Raw genomic sequence first — 23,813 nt, forward strand, 5'->3', positions numbered from 1 at the left:
GTTTGCCCATATTATATTTTTTCCCTACATACCTTTTTATACCTCTCTTGAGACTTGCATTTAAAGATCAAATTTTCTATTGAGTTCTGGCCTTTTCATCAGGAAGGTCTGGAAATTCCTTATTTCATGGAATGTCTATCTCCTTGCCTGAAGTATTATGCTCAGCTTTACTGGGTAATTAATCCTTGGTTGTAGTGCCACCTCCTTTGCCTTACAGAATATCATATTCCAATTCCTTCAATCTTTAAATGTAGAAGCTGAAAAATCCTGTGTGATCCTGACTGTAGCTCATCGACATTTGAATGGTTTCCTTCTGGCTCCCTGCAGTAATTTCTCCATCGCTTGATCGTTCTGAAATTTGACAACTATATCCCTTGATGTTTTCAGTTTGGGGACCCTTTTGGGTAATTAGTGGTGGATTGTTTTGATAAATATTTTGGCCTCTGGGTCAAGGACTTCTGGGCAATTTTTCTTGATGATTACTTGGATGATATTTTTCAGGCACTTTTTTCACCATGGCTTTCTGTTAGACCAATATCTTTTTGGATTTCCTCTCCTTGATCTTTTTTTCTTGGTCAATTACTTTTTCAATGAGATATTTTATATTTTCTTCTATTCTTTCATTCTTTAGATTCTGTTTGACTGATTCTAGATGTCTCATAGAGTCATTACCTTCTACTTGCCCAGTTCTAATTTTTAACAAATTATTTTCTTCAGTTATCTTTTGCATCGCCTTTTACATTTGTCCATTTTTTTGTTGTCAGGGTTTATTCTCTCCAGTTTGGTTTTGCACTTCCTTTTCCATTTGTCCAATTTTTCCCAGTTAGCTTTTGTGTTTCTTTTTCCATTTGTCTAATTTTCCTTTTTAAGTAGCTGTTCTTTTCAGTTACCTCTTTTTTCATATTTTTAGAATCATTGGCCAGTTTTTCTTCAACTTCTCCAATCTGGCTTTTAAAATCCTTCTTGAGCTCTTCCAAGAATACTCTTTGTGCTTGACACTAGTTCATACTTCCTTATGAAGTTTCAGATGAGAGTACAGTCTCAATGCTGAACTGTTCAGTATTCATGTTTTGGTCCTTTTCCCCATAGTAAGCTTCTATGGTCTTTTCTAGTTTGCTTTCTACTCATGGTGATCACCAATTTCCTGGCTCTTAGAGTGGATCTCTGCTTCTGGAACACAAAGGGCTCAGTCCCACAGTTCTTGTGCTTATAACTTGAGCCTTTGTGTATTGTGACCTCTGGTTCTTTTCAGCTAGAAAGTAGAATGCTGCAGTTTATCTGGTGCTGAGTTGGGTGATGTGCCAAAGTAGAGGCCAGCTGAAATCTTTCTGAGTTTCCTGGAGTTACCCTGGATGTAGCTGAGCTTCATGAGGTATGGGACAGGGGTGATCTAGCCCGAAGAGGTCTCCTTTACTGAGCTAGTACACAGACAGGTTCAGCGGTTGGTGAACCCCGTCTGTGATAGTATCTTCCTGATTCCTCTGCGTGTGTTGAGGCATGACTGAGATTCTGTTGTGAGTGATTGACAGTTCCACCCTCCTGGTGTTCAGAATCTCCTCCAAGTTCTCTGTGGTGGGACTGTCTGGCACAGCTCCAGCTCTGCACTGATACCCTTCAGCCGCAGCAAGAAACCTCCTCCCTCATTTGCAATTTTCCTAGCCTCATGGGCTAAGAGACTATTTACCCTTTTGGTTGACCCCACTATTCCACTATTTCCTAGGGAATTATTCATTGGATTTTTCAAGGTCAACAATGGGAGGGGGATAGCATTTACAGATCACTCTACCATCTTGACTTCTGGATGGTCAAATAAATGACTTACAGACATTTAATTTGTAGGCTCCTAGAGTTCTGTGCTCCTCTCTCACTTAGTTCCACTGTACTCCTGTCTTGGGCTGAAGTATTTGAGAACCTGCTCTGCTTCAGACCACCAGGTGAGTCTTGCTCAGCATTGCTATGGTGGAGTCTGTGTTGGTACAGTCCGTGTGCTCTGTAATCTGTACATATCTTTTAAAAGTGACATTATGGTAAGGATGGTTTCAAAGATACTTATGAGGACTTCTATGAATTCATATATAGTGGAGTCAGTAGAACCAAAAGAAGACGTTTTTCAATGACAAAATTATGACAGAGACAAAAACTTTGAAACTACTGGGAACTCTGATCAGTATACTAACCGATCACAGTTCTGGAGGATTCATCATGAAAGATATTACTCATCTCCTAATAGAGTAATAAAATGACTCGAGTGTAGAATGAAACATTTTTTTAAGAAGGCTATTGCAGAAACCTGTTTTGCTTGACTATGAATTTTTCCAACTGGCATTTAATTTTTCTTTCATTCTCAATGGAGAAGGGTTGTAATGGAAGAGAGAGGATGCATTTTTACTCAATGAAAAAAATGTATATATAAAGTGATGGAAAAATACACAAACAGCACACAGTGAATAACTCGTCCACTTCTCCCTTCATCATAGAATTAGAGAATTGGAAATTGATTTCTAGCTTGAGAGATGACTTTTAGCTCAACAGATATTTAAACAGGAATCTCTTCTGTAACCTAGCAAAATGGTCATCTAGCCTTTGTTTAAGGGACATGGACCTGCAGAGACAGAAGGATGCTTACATTATGATAGGAGCACATCCTATCCAACTAATATTCAACCAAACATACCAAAAAGTGTGAAGAATAAAGTCAATTCAAGAAGAAAAGTAATCAATGAGATTATAAAATATACACCTATACTAAGAAAAAAAAGCGTAAGTAAATTTAGGAAGAGATATAGCCAAAGCATCTTACTAGTATGCCATCATAAAATTCAGTACACATTTTAAAAACTGTGTATAATAGAAGTTCACTTTTTCAAATTTTAAAAATACTGCAGCTGATTTCTGAATTTTATTTAATAAACATTTCATGAAGATTCCCCCCACACCAATTATGGAAATAGCTACTAAGCTAGTTAGATTTGAACATAGATTGAGAGTAAAATGCAAAATGAATTAAAAGATTAGTAGGCAATAGGCTGTGAAGAACGCCAAATACAAATTTAGGGATGGTTTATGTTACCCTAGGGGCACAGTCAGCTCTTGAACGGAACATTGACATCATTGACATATTCCATCTTATATTTTAGGAACATTATTTTATTAGCAATATGGAGCATAGATTTGAAGACTGGAGAGATTTAATTGGGAGACATTTTCAAGAATCCAGGCAAGAAGTAATGACAATCACAATGAGAATGCAAACAGAAGGAGGGACACAGTGGAAAGATCTTATGGCAGACCTGGATACAAATGAATGACTAAACAACGACAACATCAGATCAGTAACCTCACTCCCAATTGTGACTATACCCAAGCTCAGAGGGTACCTTCTATCCTGATCCTCTCAGTTGTTAGTACACTACCCTCTCTACACTATGTGTCTGTTTTATAAAGATTTTGGATTTGCTTTTCTATGTACATGTATTATGTCTCCCAAGCAGAATGTAAGATCGTTGAGAGCAATAACTATTAGCACAATGCTTGGTACATAAGAAGTTCTAATTAAATGCATATCTCTTCACCTCACTTTTCACCAGAGCCTGTTTATTTCCAAAATAATTTCTTTAACGCAGATTTCACTTCCTTGTTCCTAAGAGTATAAATAAGAGGGTTTAACATAGGAGTCACCAAGTTGTAGCAGAGGGTAAGAAACTTTCCCTGGTCCTGAAAAGAATTATTTCCTGGCTGCATATAAATGTAAATGATATTACCATAAAAAAGCGAGACCACAGTGAGGTGGGACCCACAGGTATTGAAGGACTTTCTTCGTCCTATAGCTGACTTGATCCTCAGAATTGTCTGGGCAATATATCCATATGAAATAAGAATTAGTGAGAGAGGCACCAAGACAATGATTACAGATAAGAAGAAGACTGTACTTTCCATAGCCACTGTGTCCACACAGGCCATCTTGATTAATGCTGGCATCTCACACAAGAAATGTTTCACTTGTTGTTTCCCACATCGAGGCAATTTCATTGTTATAGGAGACATAACCAGAGAATTAAGGAGTCCAATGCCCCAAGAAACAGCCACCAGCTGCACACAGAGTTGGGGGTGCATTATGACAGTGTAATGGAGAGGTTTACAAATGGCAGTGAAGCGATCATAAGCCATGACAGCCAGGAGGATACACTCTATACCACCCAACCCAAGGAACATGAAGAGTTGGATGGCACAACCAAAGTAGCTAATCGTTTTATTTGGTCCTTTCAGGTTGAATAGAAGCTGAGGTATGGAACTTGTAGAGAAGCAAAGATCCAGGAAGGAGAGGTTGGTGAGGAAGAAGTACATAGGAGTGTGTAGTCGAGGGTCTAGTCGGGAAGCCAAGATAATGGTGATGTTGCCAAACAAAGTTATCAAGTAAAAGATTAAAACTATAACAAAAAAGATATGCTCTAGCTCAGGTCTATCTGAGAAACCCAACAAGATGAATTGTTCCGGGGAACTCTTATTGCTCATGACAATAATCCTTTACCATGTGCCTGTAGAGGGAATAACAATAACATATTTAAGTTTTAACAAGAATTGGGAGATGATTTGATTAAACCAGAGTAAAAGATAATCTGAAACACTTACATATGGCTATGACACATAGCTGGATCAAATTTTTGGTCCCCTATCTTATAGCATAACCTAGCAAACTCTGTCACAGTGGAACTCTATCTTAATACTGGCATAAAAATGGATCCACAAGCAATGTGGTAAGCTACTTCACTTACTTGCATCAAAGTGAAAAATATGTGTGACTTATGTGTATAATATAGTAAAAACAACCCAGCAAGTGGTGAAAAATTCAGTTGATAATTTCATTCCTTCAGCCCTGAAGAAAACACACTCAGTTTGACAGATGTTCTTTCACTGATGTGAAAGAAGTTTTACCCAAAAACGACTGATTTCATCAATTCCATAATAAAAAGAGAAAAATTTAAAAAAAGACTGCTTAATTTAGTGAGATGCCTAATAAATCAGTCCTGTTGTTTGGAGTGATTTGTTAGTTCAGTATGTAACTACGTTTAATCTGGATTTGCCATATAACAATCAGTCAGAAAGTATTTATTAAGACTTACTTCGGGTTAAGCACTGTGCTAGAGCTTTTGGAAAGAAGACAGAAGTCAAGATAATCCATACTCTCAAGGAGCTCACTCTCTAGTCAAGGGAAATCCTTTGCACACGTATAAGAAAATAGATGAGATAAAAGAAAATTTTGAGATGAACGACTAACATATAAAGTGTCAGGAAAGCTTTCATGTACCAGGTCAAGTCAGGTCAAGTTACTACATTTTTATTAAGCACCTACTGTGTTCCAAGAGTTAGACTAAAGTGGGACTTGAGAAGGGACTTGAAGGAAAGAGGGACTCTAAGATTCAGATAAGAAGAAGAATGCATTTTAATCTTGAGGAATAGACATGCATAGGCACAGATGGGGAACTTGAGTGCTGAGCATGAGAAACAATAAGAAACCCAGTTTTGTGAAACTATGTGGGAGAAATGTTCAGTAATTTTAGAAAGGTGGACTACGGCCAGAGTGTGGAGGGCTTTACATATATTACCTCATTTGTTCATTCTAACAAATCTGTGAAATAGATGTTCTTATTATTCCCATTTTGAAGTTCAAGAAACCAAAGTAAAAAAAAAAAAAAGTTAAGTGATGTCTGAGGCTTAATTTCACCTCAAATCTTCCTGACTTCAGGCGGGGGGTAGCTGTGAGATGCTTTGTGGAAGAAGAAATGGCAAGATTTGGCAGTTGAGCAGATAGATTGATTGAGAGGGAAGAGTCAATGAGAGCATTTTGGTAGTAAATATGAGTGACCAGAAGAATGATGGTAACCTTTGGATAAATATGAAAGTTCAATGGAGGGGAAGGTTTAGGGGGGTTTAGGTTTATAGAAAAGTTTAGTTTTGGACATGATAATGTAGAGATGATTCCGAGACCTTTTAGTTCAAAATTTCTAGTAAACAATAGATTATGAAGACTTGGACTAGAAATACAGTTCTGAGAGGTATTAGAATAGACAGGGCAAACCTAAGTGAGTTGATGGGGCTACTGAGAAGGTTGAGAGAGAAAAGAATAAGACCTAGAGGACTGTGGAGTACTTTTGTGGAGCATGGAAGCATATTCAGAGAAGAAAAAAGAGATACAATAGAGAAGTGTCATGAAAATCTGGGGAGGAAAGAATGTTCAGGGGATAGTAATCAAGAACGTCAAAAGGAAATGAGGAGAGAGTTGAGGAAATAGCATCAGATTTCACCATCACTGGTAAATTAGGAGAAAGTTTTTTCAATTGAATGATAAAGTCATGCTACAAAGAGTTGAGAGTAACTGACAGGAAAGAAAGTGAAGTTTCAAGTAGAAAGCCTTTTCAAAGACCTTTGTCATCCATCAATTCACTCTGAATAAACCTCTTGGTTTCAATTCAATTCAAAACATACCTGTTAAAGAAACAGTTTCAACGTGAGTGGACTCAAGATGGTGGAGCAGAAGGATGGACCTGCTGTAACTCTATTGCCATAGTCCATAAAATATCTGACCAATGACTCTAAACAAATTCTAAAGCAGCAGAAGTTGCAAAACGACAGAGTGAAAGACATTTCCAGCCGAAGACAGTCTGGAAGGCTGAAAGAAAAGGTCTTTCCCACCTGGCTTGGTGAAGGGCATAGCCCAGCCTAGGCAATGCTGCTCAGCATGGACAGAACTAGAGCAAGCTTCAAGGCATGGAATCCCAGGCAGCAGTTGCGATTTCCAGACTTCTCACCCCACAAACTCCAAAGAGAGTTTCAAAGGTCAGTAAGAAAGCTCTTTCTTCTGGGTGAAAGGGGAGTGAATTCTGGCCCCAGTCCCAGCCCTAGGTCTGTGGCAGATATTGAGGCAGCAGCATCAATTTTGTACCCCTCAACCTGAAGACATTGGGGGAATTGAGTAACTTATCTGGGTCTTAGCCCTGAGTGGTGGTCCTAGGGTGAAGAAGAGCACTGGAGTGGTGGAGCTGGTGGAGGCTCTGGAGAGGGAATCTTACTCACAGATCTTGGGCTCAAAGGAGTACTTGTGGTTGCTCATAGACCAGAGCACAGGGCAGAAGAGGAGGAAACTGCTTACCATTGATTGTGCCAACTTGGAGGTACTGATAACTTATAAGTACCTAAATCATACCCTCAGTGTGACAAAGGACTCAAAAGTCAAGTAACTGGCTGTGAAAATGCCCCTGAAAGGGAAAAATAAGATTATAGGAGGTTACTTTCTTGCTGAAAAGGTATTTTCTTCTATCCCTTCAAATGAGGAAGAAAAACTCATACCATCAGAGGAAGACATCAAAGTGAAGCATTGTACATCCAAACCCTCCCAAAAAATATGCAGTGGTCTCAGGCAGTGGAATAACTCAGAATATATTTTGAAAATCAAGTAAGAGGGGGGGAGGAAAAATTGGGAAGAGAAATGAGGGCGATGCAAGAAAATCATGAAAACAACTTAAAAACTCTCTAAAGGAAACTCAAAAAATCATGAAGACAATAACAACTTTAAGAACATACTAACCCAAATGGCAAAAGAAGTCTGAAAATCCAATGAAGAGAAGAATATTTAAAAAGGAGAATGGGCCAAATGGAAAAAGAGCTTCAAAACTCACTGAAGAAAGTATTTCTTTAAAAATTAGAATAGAGCAGAAGGAAACTAATAACTTTATGGGAAACGAAGAAATTACAAAGCAAAACCAAAAGGATGAAAACAAATAGAAGACAATATGAAATATCTCTTACTACAAACAACTCACCTGAAAAATAGATCCAGGAGCTACAATTTTAAAATTACAAGTCTAACTAAAATTCATAATTAAAAAAAGAGCCTAGATATATATTTTTTCACGAAATAATTGAGGAAAAATGCCATGATATTCTAGAATCAGAGGGCAAAGTAAATGTTGAAAGAATTCACCTATCACCTCCTGACAGAGACTCAGAAAGAAAAATTCCTGGGAATATTGCAGCCAAATTCCAGAGTTCCCAGGTCAAGGAGAAAATATTGCAAGCAGTCAGAAAGAAACAATTCGAGTATTGTGTAAATACAATTAGGATAACACAAGATCTAGGAGCTTCTACATTAAGGGACCAAAGGACTTGAAATATGATATTTCAGACATCAAAGGAATTACAGTTAAAACCAAGAATCACCTACCCAGCAAAACTGAGTATAATACTTCATGGGAAATAGTGGTCACTCAATGAAATAGAAGACTTTCAAGCATTCTTGATGAAAAGACCAGAGTTAAATAGAAAATCTGAATTTCACACACAAGAATCAAGACAAGTATGAAAATGTAATCTAAAAAGAGAAATCATAAGGGCTTTACTAAATTAGAACTGCTTACATTCCTATGTGGAAAGATAATATTTGTAACTCTTGAGACTTTTCTCAGTATTGGGGTAGTTGGATGTATTATATACGTATAGACAGAGGGTACAGGATGAGATGAATAGGAAGGGATGCTATCGAAACAAATAAAATTAAGAGGTGAGAGAGAAATATATTGGGAGGTAAAAGGGAGAAATAGAATGAGGCAAACTATCTCTCACAAAAGACACAAGAAAAAGTTTTTCCAATGGAGGAGAAAAGGGGGGAGGTGAGAGTTAAAAAGTGAAGCTTACCGTCACCTCATTTGGCTTAAGGAAAAAATAACATGCACACTCAATTTGGTTAGAAAATCTATCCTACACTGCAGGAAAATAGGGGAGAAGGGGATAGGTGGGGTGTGAGGGATGATATAAGAGAGAGCTAATGGGAGGAGGGAGCAATTAGAAATAAACACTTTTGGGGAGGGACAAAGTAAAAAGAATGAATAGAATAAATTGGGGGCAGGATAAAATTCAGGGAAATATAATTCGTCTTTCTCAAAATGATTGTTACGGATATCTTTTGCACAACTACACATGTGTAATCTATATTGAATTGCTTGCCTTCTCAGCGGGGAGGGGTGGGGAGGGAGGAAGGGAGAGAAGTTGGAACTAAAAGTTTTAGGAACAAATGCTGAGAATTCTTTTTGCTTGTGATTGGGAAATAAGAAATATAGATAATGAGGTACAGAAATCTATCTTGCCCTACAAGGAAATAGAGAAGATGGCGATGAGGGAAGGGAGGGGTGTGATAGAAGGGAGGGAAGATTGGGGGAAGGGGTAATCAGAATGCAAGGTGTATTGGGCTGGCCGAGAGAGATGGGGAGAAAATTTGGAACTCAAAATCTTGTAGAAATGAATGTTGAAAACTAAAAGTAAATAAATTTTCAAAAAATAAACAATTTCAATATATCTCCTTTTTTTATTTTTACAAACGTTTAAATACATAGTTTATTTATTTTTTCAGTTCTTAACATTCACTTCCAGAAGAATTTGAATTAAAAATTTTCTCTCCATCTCTCTCCAACCTCTATCCCAGGACAGCATGCACCCCATCTACCCCATTCCTCCATTCTGTCCTCCCTTCTAATACCCACTCTTCCTCTATTCCCCTTCCCCTCTATTTTCCTGTAGGGAAAAATAGATTTCTGTAGTCCATTTCCTGTATAGGTTAATTTTCAATTGCATGCAAACTCAACTATTAACATTCATTTTTAAGGCTTTGAGTTTCCTTTTCTCTCCCTCCCTCCCTACCCATCATCAGTGAGAAAACAAGCAATTCAATATACATCATACATGTGTAACAATACAAAGCACTTTAATAATACTCATGTTGGAAAAGACTAACCTGAAAAAGAAGACATTTCCCTCTGTTTTCCCATAATAGTTTTGCTTCTGACTATAACTTTCCCCAATTTGCTCTCCCTTCTATTATCTTACCACTCCTATCACCTTCCCCCTTGCCTTCCTGCAGGGTAAAATAGATTTAATATCCAATTGAGTGTGTTTTATGCCCTCCTTAATCCAAATTCTATGAGAGAAAAACTCAATTATTTCATTTCATCTTCCCCCTCTTCCCCTCCATTATAAAAGCTCTTTCTTCCTTCTTTTAGGTGAGATGATTTGCTACATTCTACTTCTCCTTTTTTCTTACTCCTAGTACATTCCATTCCACAGTAAATTTATATTTTTTTAGGTATTCTTCCTTATATTCAGGTCATCCTGTGCCCTCTGTCTATGTATACACACACACACACACACACACACACACACATACACACATGCATACATATACACATATACATACACACATATATGCATACATATATACACACAAGCATCGACATATACATACCTAAACATATGCAGTATGAACATACATTCCAATACACACACACACACACACACACACACACATATTCCTTCTAACTGCTCTATTACTGAAAAAGGTCTCATGAGTTTTAAATGGCATCTTTCCCTATAGAAATGTAAACAGTTTCACTTCAGTGAGTTGCTTAAAGCTTCTCTTTCCTGTTTACCTTTTCATATTTCTCTTGATTCTTGTATTTGAAAGTCAAATTTTTTATTCAGCTTTGGTCTTTTGAACAAGAAAGCTTTCAAGTCCTCTATTTCACAGAAATTCCATTTTTCCCTTGAAGTATTATACTCAGTTTTGCTGGGTGAGTGATTCTTGATTTTAATCCTTTCTCCTTTGTCCTCTGTAATATCATATTCCAAGCCCTTTGATTCCGTAGTGTAGAAGCTGCTAAATCCTGTGTTATCCTGATTCTACTTCCACACAACTTGAAGTATTTCTTTCTGCCTGCTTGCAGTATTTTTTCCTTGACCTGGGAACTCTGGAATTTGACTGCAACATTCCTAGGACTTTTCGTTTTAAGATCTATTTCAGGAGGGGACTGGTGATTTTTTTCCATTTCTATTTTGCCTTCTGATTCTAGAATACCAGGGCAGTTTTACTCCATAATTTCTTGAAAATGATATCTAGACACTTTTTTGATCATGGTTTTCAGGTACACCAATAATTTTTAAGTTGTCTCTCCTGGATCTGCTTTCCTGGTCAGTTGTTTTTTCCAATGAGATATTTCATGCTGTCTTCTATATTTTCATCCTTTTGATTTTGTTTTTTAATTTCTTGGTCTCACATAAAGTCATTAGTTTATATCTGCTCCAGTCTAATTTTTAAAGAACTATTTTCTTCAGTGAACTTTTGAAAGTCCTTTTCAATTTGGCCCACTGTAATTTTTAAAGCATTTTCCTCCTCATTGGCTTTTTGCACTGCCTTTGCTACTTGAGTTAGTCTATTTTCAAAGGCATTATTTTCCTCAGCATTTTTTTTTTGGATCTACAAAGCTGTTGACCCATTTCTCATAATTTTCTTGAATCACTCTCATTTCTCTTCCCAATTTTTCTTCCACTTCTCTTACTTGATTTTCAAAGTCCTTTTTTGAGCTCTTCCATCACCTGAGACCATTGCATATATTTTGAGGTTTTGGATATAGAAACCTTGACTTTGATGTCTTGCTCTGATGTTGTGCTTTGTCCATCCTCATCTTAAAGGTTGGAAAAATATCTTTTCACCAAAAAAGTAACCTTTTATAGTCTTACTTTTTTCCCGTTTTGGGACATTTTCCCAGGCAGTTACTTGAGTTTTGTGTCCTTTCTCAAGTGGAGGGTATACTCCAGGGACCTGTAAGCTCTCAGTTTCTCCAAGGTGGCAGAATGAAGGGAAAGGAGTTTACTCCTCTCCTGGCCTGCCTTCTTGTCTGTGAGCAATCACAAACAATATTTTTTGCCCTGGATGTCCGAGTAGGGCTCTTTATCCACAGTTACCACCAGCTGTAACCCAGCAGCACTCCTCCTCACTCCCGGACTTCCACTCATAGCTAAGATCCACATCAGCTGCTTAATTCCCACAGGGTCTTTAGGCCACAGACTCCAAAAGTGGATGATGCTGCACCAATAACTACCACTACGCTGGGGCCGAGGCTTGAACTGGACCCATGACCCCCTCTCACCCAGGTGAAAGAGATCTTTTACTGACATTTGAAGTTGCCTTTGGCATGTGTGGGTTGAGGAATCTGGGAACAGCAATTACTACACCAGATTTCACACCCTGAACCCTGCTTCAGTACTATACATGCCGAATAGCATGACCCAGGTTGGCTATGCTCTGCTTTCAGACCAGCGTCTTAGATCTTTCCTGTCTGTCTTCTAGGCTGTCTTGGGTTGGAAATCTTTCACTCTGCAGTTTTGTGGCTTCTGATGCTCTAGAATTTGTTTAGAGTTTTTTTTACAGGGTATTTTATAGGCTATGGGGGAGACTTGGAATAGTTCCATCAAGTTCTCTTCTTAATTAAGCTATCTTTAGTATAATGAAGTTGAGTAGAGAAAGATTTAAATCATACTAGATAATTCTCAAATCAAAGTACATAAAACAAAGGAATACCTTTGTGAAGTAGGAAAATCACTAGGCTGAGAAATATGAAAGCTAGTTTTGACTCTAGCACTAAGGTGGGGAACCTGCAGCCTCAAGGCCACATGTGGCCTTCTATGTATTCAAGTGCTTCCTTTTGACTGAATTCAAATTTCACAGAACATATCCTCTTACTTAAAATATTTGTTTAGTAAAACTTGGACTCAGTCAAAAGATTGCATCCAAGGACCTAGAAGGTCACATATGACCTTAATAACACAGGTTCCCCATACCTTAGACATTTGATCATTAATTCAAACTTTCTTAACAGTGTATTATCTTCCTATAATTGAATATTAACTTGCATTTTCCTAGGGTGAGAAGAAACATCACAGGATAGCTGCCACGCATGAGGAGCAGTGATCTTGGTCACAGTTCTGTGGCAGAAAACAGTATTTGATGTCACTCACAGATCAGAGTGTAGATCATGAGATCAGTGATCATACCTATTTTGGACCATAATATGTCAGAAGACTGGGGTGAGGAGGAGGGCTGGCACAGTGGAGCTGGAGGGGGTTGTGTACAGGGAATTCTACTCACAGATTCCGGGCAATAAAGTTTTTGGTTGCTCCCACACCAGCGTGCAGGGCAGGAGAGGAGTAAACTTCTCTCTCTTGGTTGTGCCACCTTGGAGGAACTGAGAAATTACAGGTCCCCAGAGTACATCCTCCTCTTGACAAAGGACTCTAAAGTCAAGTAACTGGCTAGAAAAATGTGCAGAAAAGGGACAAAAAAAGACTATAGAAGGGTACTTTCTTGGTGAACAGGTATTTTCTTCCATCCTTTCAGATAAGGAAGAACAATGCATATTATCAGAGGAAGTCAAGCTTTCTGCATCTCAAACCTCCAAAATAAGTATGCAATGGTCTCAAGTCATGAAAGAGCTCAAAAAGGATTTTGACAATCACATAAGAGAGATGGAGGAAAAATTATACAGAGAAATGAGAACGATGCAAGAAAATCATGAAAAGCAAGTCAACAGCTTGCTAAAGGAGACCCAAAAAATGAAGAAAATAACACCTTTAAAAATAAGCTAGCTCAGTTGGCAAAGGAGATCTAAAAAGCCAGTGAGGAGAAGAATGCTTTAAAAAGCACAATTAGTCAAATGGAAAAGGAGGTTCAAAAGCTCACTGAAGAAAATAGTTTTTTTAAAAATTAGAATGGAGCAGATGGAAACTAATGACTTTATGGGAAACCAGGAAATTACAAAACAAAACCAAAAGAATGGAAAAATGGAAGATAATGTGAAATATCGCATTGGAAAAACAACTGACCTGGAAAATAGATCCAGGAGAGACAATTTAAAAATTATGGGACTACATGAAAGCCATAATAAAGAGCCTAGACATCATCTTTCATGAAATTATCAAAGAAATCTGCCCTGATATTCTAGAATCACAGGGCAAAATAAATATTGAAAGAATCCACCAATCATCTCCTGAAAGAGATCTAAAAAGAGAAACTACTAGTAATATTCTAGCCACATTCCAGAGTTTCCAGGTTAAGGGGAAAATATTGCAAGCAGGTAGAAAGAAACAATTCAAGTACTGTGGAACTGTAATTAGGATAACACAAGATATAACAGCTTCTACATTAAGGGATTGAAGGAGTTGGAATATGATATTCCAGAAGTCAAATGCACTAGGGCTAAAACCAAGAATCACCTACCCAAAAAAAATGAGTATAATACTTCAGGGGGAAAAAATGGTTTTTCAATGAAATAGAGGACTTTGAAGCATTCTTGAGGAAAGGGCAGATATGAATAGAAAATTGGACTTTGAAACATGAGAATCAGGAGAAGCATGAAAAGGTAAACAGGAAAGAGAAATCATCAGGTACTTTCTAATGTTGAACTGTTTACATTCTTACATGGAAAGATAATATTTGTAACTCTTGAGGCTTTTCCCAAAATTTGCGTAGTTGGAGGTATTGTACACACACACAAATGCAGACATACATGTAGACAGAGAACAATAATTCAATCCAGAAACAAGTTGTATAAGCCATCAAGGGCAAGATCTTCATATACAAAGCAAAACATATTCAAATAATACATACCCATTAGAAAAAGAAAGATGGAATAGAATAATATCCTCTGAAGAGAATGGGAACTCAGGATGCCACCCAGGGGGTTTGATACTGTAAATATGAGCCCAAGCATACAGGATGAAAGATAAGACACCAAAGATAAAGAAATGTTTGAAATATTTTTTAAAAGAGTAAGCCAGAATGGAAGAATTATTTTTCTTTCCAATACTCCAAAAAGCAGAAATGAAAGAGTAATGAATAAAAGCTTCAAAGACTAATAGCAAAAGAATGACATAATGGAGAGCAGGAAGAAATTTCTTTCTAAATGTACTCAAGGAGACTAGAGTGAAGGCAGAAATCTAGCAGAGGTAACTGTGAAGGAGTTAACAGAACCTGGCAAGGCAACATCCTTTCTACAGAGGAATTCATCTTTTGTGAGACTACATTACATTAATGTACATTAAAGTGGGGAAGAGGAACAAGAAGATAGAGCAAACTGAGTGAATGCAATGGTAATTTCATTAAGGAGATCTTTCCCATTCATTAATAGACTGATATGACCTCCTTAAACCACATGGAAGCCTAAGTCACATGTGGTAGGAGGAGCTTGCTTGATAGGTGGAACAGGAAGGGTGGAGTAGAACTGGGAGGAAGTTGGTGAGAAAAATTAGGGCTTAAGGAGGAGAAGATACAGGCAGGCACAACTAGGTTTGTGAATGTTTGTTTATGGAAAGGCCCCAGAAGGGAAGGGAGGCTTGGGAGTGGCTTTGCCCCTTGCGGTAATAATGTGTATTGACTTCTTGGTTACTATGATGGATTTGGTTTTATGGACTAGGGATTTGGTTTTCTGGTGTCTACATAAATGTTTTTCTTCCCTCTTCTAAAAAATATGTCATAAGAACTGAAAATTTAAGGAACCCCAAAACTAGATCTGGAAACAAAACTTTAAAGTTTTGGGTAGTGCCCCCTTAACCCTAAAGTCAGTCTAAATTTAACAAAAAGTTAACAGTAAATGAATAGGATAGGAAAATGAACAAGCAACAGCAACAAAGAATATGACCATAAAAAAGTTACTACAGTGATTGTAAAAACACGTACTCAGAAGAGGACAACATTGACAAAAGAGTACCATGGAAAACAACAACAAAAAAATGTAATTGGTCTCAGATACATCAGTTGATGGAGAAGATCAAAATTGATTTTAAAAATAAAATAAGGGAGATAGAGCAAAAATTGGGAAATGCAGTCAGAGTGATGCTTAAAGAAAATGGCGTCTAAATGACTAGAATTGTCTCGTAGAGAATCCACTGGAAAGAAGAATTCTTTAAAATGCAAAATTGTCCAATTGGAAAAAAAAGATATACCAAAATGACAAAATTTCCCTTAAGAAGATATCTCCTCAGGGATGGCAGAGTAGAAACACACACATATGCAGGGTCTCCCCATAAAGCCCATAAAATACCTATAGAGAGGGAGTCTCAACAAATTTTGGAGCAGCAGAAGTGGAGAACAACAGAGTGGAGGAGATTTCCAGCCCCAGGTGACCTGAAAGGCCCACAGGAAACGTTGGCTGTAATGGACACAGAGCAGAGTACGGAACCCAGCCCACCCTTGGCCCTTTGTGGAGCAACTCTGGAAGGAGGACACCTCGGGGGTGGAATCTCCAGTCGCAGCAGCAGCAGGTCTGCAGATCCCTCAACCCACAGACGCCAAAGGTCAGTGACAGGGTTTTTCCATCTGGCCAGGGAGGGAGAAGGACCTTCCCATAGCTCTGGTCTCAGGCAGCAGGCCAGAAGAGGCCACATCAGGCAGGGTGCAGCAGTTCTCACAGCAGCCCCTACAGCAGTCTGCACCCATTGTTGGATCGTGAAAACACCTGGGGGCACTGAGGAGCTGAATATTACCTCAGCCCTGTGTAGGGGCCCTGAGGGAGCTGGTGTTTGTCTCACACTAAATGGAGGCCCTACCCATCCAGCTTATCTGAAAATCAGTCCCCCAGCACTGATTTGGTGGAAATGGAGGCCAGGTGGCTGTGGAGAGGAAACTGCTAAGGTTGTGGGCACAAAAATCTCTCCCTACTCCCAGACCAGTGTACACGTTTGATTACGCCACCTTGGAGGAACTGAGATCTTACAGATTCCCAGAGTATACCCTACTCTTGACAAAGGACCCAAAAGTCAAGTAACTGGTTGGGAAAATGCCCAAAAAGGGAAAAAAAATAAAACTATAGAAGATTACTTCTTGGTGAACAGATATCTTCTCCCATCCTTTTGGATGAGGAAGAACAATGCTTACCATCAGGGAAAGACATAAAAGTCAAGCCTTTTGTATCCCAAACATCCAAAATAAATATTCAATTGAAGAGCTCAAAAAGGATTTTGAAAATCAAGTAAGAGAGGTGGAGGAAAAACTGGGAAGACATATGAGAGAGTTGCAAGAAAAGCACGAAAAGCGGGTCAACATCTTGCTAAAGGAGACCCAAAAATATGCTGAAGAATATAACACCATTAAAAATAGGCTAACTCAATTGGCAAAAGAGGTTCAAAAAGCGAATGAGGAGAAGAATGCATTAAAAAGCAAAATTACCCAAATGGAAAAGGAGGTTCAAAAGGTCACTGAAGAAAATAGTTGTTTTTAAAAATTAGAATGGAACAAATGGAGGCTAATGACTTTATGAGACACCAAGAAATCACAAAAGAAAACCAAAAAAGTGAAAAAAATGGAAGATAATGTGAAATATTTCATTGGAAAAACAACTGACCTGGAAAATAGATCCAGGAGGGACAATTTAAAAATTCGGGCACTACCTGAAAGCGATGATCAAAAAAAAAAAAAACCTAGACATCATCTTTAACGGAATTATCAAGGAAAAGTCTCCTGAAGTTTTGTAGAAGCAAGAGGCAAAATAAATATTGAAGGAATCCACTGATCACCTCTTGAAAGAGATCCAAAAAGAGAAACTCTTAGGAACATTGTGGTCAAATTCTACAGTTCCCAGGTCAAGGAGAAAATATTGCAAGCAACTAGAAAGAAACAATTCAAGTATTGTGGAAATACACTCAGGATAACACAAGATCTAGCAGCCTCTACCTTAAGGGATCGAAGGGTGTGGAATATGATATTCCAGAAGTCAAAGGAACTAGAACTAAAACCAAGAATCACCTACCCAGCAAAACTGAGTATAATACTTCAGAGGAAAAATGGTCTTTCAATAAAATAGAGGAATTTCAAGCATTCTTGATGAAAAGACCAGAGCTGAAAAGAAAATTTGACTTTCAAACACAAGAATCAAGAGAAGCATGAAAAGATAAACAGTAAACAGACATCACAACGGGCTTACTAAAGTTGAACTATTTACATTCCTACATGGAAAGACAATGCCTGTAACTCTTGAAAGCTTTTTTCAGTATTTGGGTAGTTTCTGAGATTACACACACACACACAGACACACACACATAGAGAGAGAGACAGAGATCACATGGCAAATTGAATAAGATGGGATCATATCCTAAAAAAAATGAAATTAAGCTGTGAGAGAGAAATATGTTGGGAGGAGAAAGGGAGAATTGGAATGGGGCAAATTATCTCTCATACAAGAGGCAAGTTAAAGACTTTTCAGTGGTGGGAAAAAGGGCAGAGGTGAGAGCAAAAAACCATGAAGCTTACTCTCATCACTTTCGTCTAAAGGAAGGAATGAATTGCACACTCATTTTGGTATGAAAACCTATCTTACAATACAGGAGAGTGGGGAGAAGGGAATAAGCAGGGTGGGGGAAATGATGGAAGGGAGGGCAGTGGGAGGAGGGAGAAATTAGAAGTCGACACTCTTGGAGAGGGACAGGATCAAAAGACAGAATAGAAGAAATGGGGGTTAGTACAGGATGGAGGGAAATATAGTTAGTCTTACACAATACGACTATTATTTAAGTCATTTGCAAAACTTCACAGACATGGCTGTGAAGACAGACATTGCTGGCCTTCCCAAAGAGGATGGGTGGGGAGGGAGGGTTGAAGAGAAGTTAAAACTCAAAGTTTTAGGACCAACCGTTGAGTATTGTTCTTGCAACGAGGAAATAAGAAATACAGGTAATGAGGTATAGAAGGTTATCTTGTCCTACCGGACAGAAGAGAAGATGGGGATAAGGGAGGGCAGGAATGTTAGAAGGGAGGGCAGATTGGTGATAGGGTTAATTAAAATGCTTAGCGTTTTGAGGCGGGGAGAGGGAAGAAATGGGGAGGAAATTTGGAAAGCAAAATGTTGTGAAAATGAATATTGAAAACTTAAATAAATAAATTTAAAAAGAAAAAAAAATAAACTCCTTAAAAAGTAGAATTGATGAAAAGCTCACTCCAGAAAGTATATTTATATTACTTAGTTTATTCTGAGTTTTCAAAATTCACTTCAACAAGGTTTTGAGTTCTAAATTTTCTACCCATATCTCCCCTCCCCCTCACTAATATTACCCCTTCCCCCATCTGCCCTCTATTCTATCATCACCCTCCCTTCTCTTATCTCCTTTACCTTCTATTTTCCTATAAAGCAATCTCCTTACCCCATTACCTGGATATCTTATCTATCACTTGCGTGTCAAAAGAATTTTTAACCTTCCTTTTTAAAACTTTGATTGTCAAATTATCTTCCCCCTTCCTCTGCAATCATGCTTATTGAGTACCACAATACTGAGAAAGTCTCAAGAGTTATAAATATCATCTTTCAGGTATGAATGGAAGCAGTTCAACTTTTAAAAGTCACTTATGAATTCTTTTTCCTCTTTAACTTTTCAGACTTCTTTTGAGTCTTGTGTTTCAAAGTTACATTTTCTATTCAGCTCTGGCATTTTTATCAAGAAGGCTTGAAAGTCTTGTACTTCATTGAGGGTCCGTTTTTTCACCTGAAGAATTACATTCAGTTTTACTGGGTAGGTGATTCTTAGGTTTAATCCTAGCTCCTCTGACCTCTGGTATATCATATTCCTTGCCTTCCAACCCATTAATATAGAAGCTGTTAGATCTTGTGTTAAACTGGTTGTGTTAGAACAATACTTGAATTGTTTCTTTCTGACTTTCGGGAATATGTTCTCCTTGATCTGAATACTCGGGAATTTAGGCCAGATTAACATAAGAGGAAATATAAAACTAAAAAAAGACAAACAAAAAGGTATTTCAGAAAAGGGGTTTGAAGAAGCTATCAAAGAGCTTTGAAAGAAAAACTTCCCAGCGATAGATACACAAGCGAATTCTACAAAACATTTAAAGAACAATTAATTTTGGACCGAAATGGCCCAGAAAGAGACTGTCAAAAATAGTTTTTGCATATGATTAGGGAAAATGACATTTCAAAGTGTTAGAAAATTTAAATTAAACAAAAAATTTTTATGTGTTACCTTATTTAATTCCAATAAGACTATGAGTGTCCCAACTGCTCATCATGTTTTGCAACTGAGAAAGCTGAGAATCAGAGAATAACTTCCTCATTGCCATAGACCATAGTGTCAGAGATGGTATCAAACACAAGTTTTCAGGACTCTAAAATCAGGCTTCTTTCCAGTGGACTCATACCTTCTCTATATTATAGCTGCTAGCAGCAGATTTGTCTTTCTAAATGCTTCTAGAAGCATTGAGTGAGCGTTAGAGGGTGCAGTGGATAGAGCTCCTGCAGTCAGGAAGATCTCAGTTCAAATTTTGCCTCAGATAATTACTAGCTGTGTGACCCTGGGCAAATCATTTAACCTCCTACTGTCCCAGTTTCTTCAACTATAAAATAGGGACAGTATTAACACCTACCTCTCATGGTTGTTGTGAAGACTAAAGGAGATAACATTGCTTAACACAATGCCTGACAAATAATAGGTACTTAAGAAGTATTTGCTTTTTAACTTCCCTTTTGGATTAAACTAATAAACTGATTTTTTACTCCATAATGGGCAGGAGAAGTTGAACTAGAAATGTACTGGTGAAAGGGAAAAACAAATCTGAAATATCCTTTAAAAAAGACAAAGTCTGTCAATTCTTTATTTACCATGTTTGTTGAATTCATCTGCTCTTTTCTTAATTAGTACATTTATTCCTTCATTCAATATTTGCTATTTGCCTGCTGTGAGCAGGACAATATTAATTAGTACCCTAACTAATTTGTTAGTATCTTGTTATCTTTCTTGGATCCAATTTCTTCTTTCTCCAGGATAGAAAAGTAGGAAACACAAGTTTGTGTTCCTGTTGTTGCTTTTATTTAAAGGTCTAAGTAAGAATTATGGACCACTTAAACTCTCTGTTCTTCAGGTAAAGTTCTGAGACTTAAAGTTGCAGAGCATTCACAAATTAGTATTGGTAGAGTGATTTTCCCATGAACTCTTCTTTACTAAGGTCTTGGTCCAAAAAATAAAATTGCTTCATGGCTTAGATTCTAGATCCCAGACACACAGACACATAGTAAGTACATAATAAATTCTCATTTACTCACTGATGAGTATTTGATGTGTGATCCACCAGAACTTCTCTTTAGACCAGGCATCTTTTTACCAGTCACTTTCGTGCTATAATTCAAGCAACATTATTCCCACTGCTTGAAGGCATATGTTAATCTACTTCCCTCATCCTTTATTTGACCTCATAGGCACAGGTCTATACCTGGATTTTAGAGTTCTAGAAAATTGGTAATGAGGAAATGATAGAATCATTAACTTTACTGTCATGTTGCAGAAGAAACAGACAAAAGAAGCATATGCACAGTATGGCATTAAAAAGCAGATAGAGGTTTGTCTCCACACGCAAGAAATTCACCCCAGGATGTGGGTGAGGGAAATGTGATGGAGAGGGAACACATTCAAAATTAAGGTTCAGGTGTCAAGATTATGTACCCTAAAAGTGAGCTTGATTGAGAACAAGTTATGAGTGCCAGATATGGAAGACGGCATTCCTAGTGAGACTCAAATATGCTAGAGAAATTCTCTGGCTTCTTTACTGATACCAGGGTTGGGTGAAACTTGAATAAAGAGAATTTTCTACTGGGACCACACACTGGTGGAAGATTCTAATGTTAACTAAAGGAGTAGAAAGAGAATGACTCAAGGTTCCTGCAGAAGCTAAAAAGTTGATAAAAACTTTAAGTTTTATCTGTCTGACCCAGAATTAACAGTGAAAAAGTATAACTCTTTTATCCATATGTTTCTAAGGGCATTAGGACCACTTAAACTGAGGGACTCAATATAACAGTCATAGTATAAGAAATATATAAAATTTACAAATATCTCACAGATTCCACCTACCATCTATAAACTTTCAAAGATAAAATAGTTACTCTGACCTTCATTCCCTAAGATGTATTGTCTCCTTCCACTTAGAATGCCTATGATAACATCTATCTACTTTTCTAAATCTTTTAGGTCTGCAAAATGCTTTACATGAATGATAAAAATAGACTTTAATAACTATTCTTTTAATTAAATGCTGGAATTATTGTATTGCAGATGCTGAACCTGAGACTCAGAGAGGTTAAATGACTTCCTCACAATCATATTACTAATTAATGTTAGAGGTGGTATTCAAACTCACGTAAAAGTCTGGTACCGTGTCCAGTGGACCAGAACAAATTTTATCTCATTTAAAACTTTCCCTCCTTCATGTAGTCACAAGTGAGCTCTCATCCTTAAAAGCTCCATTTGGCTTTAGTAGTATTAAAGTGATCATACTTTATTTTGTAATATAGTAGCTGGATAGAGAAGTGGAGAGAGCACTGATTTGGAACAAGAAAGAAAGATGAGTTCAAATCTGGCCTCAGACACTAATTAGCTGTGTGATTAGGGGTAAGTTATTTAATGTCTCTACCTGCTTCAATTTTCTGATCTGTAAAATGAAAATAGTAATAGCACCTACCATCCAGGGTTGTTGTAAAGATATGAGATAAAATTCTTTGCAAACCGGAAGGCACTATAAAGTTGAGGTATTAGTGTGTGTGTGCATGTGAGTGTGTGTGCCTGTTCACGTGTGCACACACTCACGCATACGCATGTGTATCTTATATTCCCTTACAGATAGATGGTGGACTTTTGTCAATTATTCATCTATATATTCTTAAAGCAATGTATCTCACGCAATAAAATGCTTTTAAAAATTGAGTATAGAAAGAAAATAATAAGTGCTTATGTTTATTTGTGCCACTCATCCAGTTAAGCATATATATTATCTCATTTGATGCTTGTAATTACTCTAGGATATACGTGCTCTCATTTTACAGTTCAGGAAACTGAAACACACAAAGATTAAGTGACTTAACCAGGGTTCCACACATGAGGCCAGATTTGCAATTAAATCTTCCTTACTTTATCCAGGCTCTGTGCTCTATCCATTGTCCCGCCTCTTGAAAATGTTCCTTATTCATTTAACCACCATTTTTTTTTCTTTGTCTTTTTCTGAAAGTATGTCCCAAAACCAGATAAGATCACTTATAAAAAATACAATTTCTGTCATTTGATAGTTTTGTCCACACAGTAGACATTGAAATATATATGGCATTTTACCTAGCACTATGACTAGCATATATTCACTTCTTTTGGATACTTGTTCGTAGATTGAATGATTTCTATTAGTTTTATCTAGGTATATGACGCTGGGTATATGCATATTACATAGCAGTAGTTTAATTTAAGACATAGAACCTAATTACAAAATATTATTTTAAACATCAGATGTCCCATCATTGAGGAGCTGCTCTGGTGAAAAGTATAGAGCTACTGTAATGATAGATACGTATATATCATGATATCCATTTATATAGATATATAAATCCATATTTGTATTAGCTTCGAAAAATTGAAATTTAGCTTTGAAGAACCAGGAAAACATTGTACATAGTAAGAGTAAAATTATATGATGATCACCTGTGAATGACTTAGCTATTCTCAGCCTGTACAATGATACAAGTCAGTACTGAAGGTTCTATGGTGAAAAATCCTATCCACCTCCAGAAAAGGAAGTGATAAAATGTGAATGCATATCTATAGATACTTTGTTTAAACATTATTTTTTGGAGGGGGATTTTTGTCCGTTTTCATTCAGAACATGATTGATATGGAAATATCATTTGCACAACTCTATGTAACTTTTATCAAATTAAGACCTTCTCAATGTGGGGGAAGGGAGGAAGGACAAGAGATAGTTTGAAACTCAAGATTCTAAAAAGCAAAGATTAAAAATTGTATGACTATGGACAGTTTACCTTTTTTGAAATTCATTCCCTCATTGGTAAAGTGATACATAGCATTTTCCTAACTTACTTTATAGGTCACTGCAAAAATGAAATGAAATAATGTGCATAACGAAGGTTATAAATCATAAAGCACAATATGAATGTTTAGCATTG

At 37.3% G+C, this 23,813-nt stretch overlaps 1 protein-coding gene and 1 pseudogene across 1 annotated transcript; both read right to left on the reverse strand.

Moving 5' to 3' along the window:
* Window positions 1–3,594: 3,594 nt before the first annotated feature.
* Window positions 3,595–4,512, reverse strand: LOC140516880 (olfactory receptor 2W3-like). Its single transcript, XM_072627738.1, has one exon. It carries the CDS (start codon window positions 4,510–4,512, stop codon window positions 3,595–3,597), a length of 918 nt encoding a protein of 305 aa, XP_072483839.1.
* Window positions 4,513–11,727: 7,215 nt separating this feature from the next.
* LOC140516922 (olfactory receptor 2W1-like) overlaps window positions 11,728–23,813 on the reverse strand; it is a 47,499-nt pseudogene continuing 35,413 nt past the window's right edge.

The sequence above is a fragment of the Notamacropus eugenii genome (genome assembly GCF_028372415.1).
Source record: "Notamacropus eugenii isolate mMacEug1 chromosome 2 unlocalized genomic scaffold, mMacEug1.pri_v2 SUPER_2_unloc_1, whole genome shotgun sequence".
Classification (NCBI taxonomy): domain Eukaryota; kingdom Metazoa; phylum Chordata; class Mammalia; order Diprotodontia; family Macropodidae; genus Notamacropus; species Notamacropus eugenii.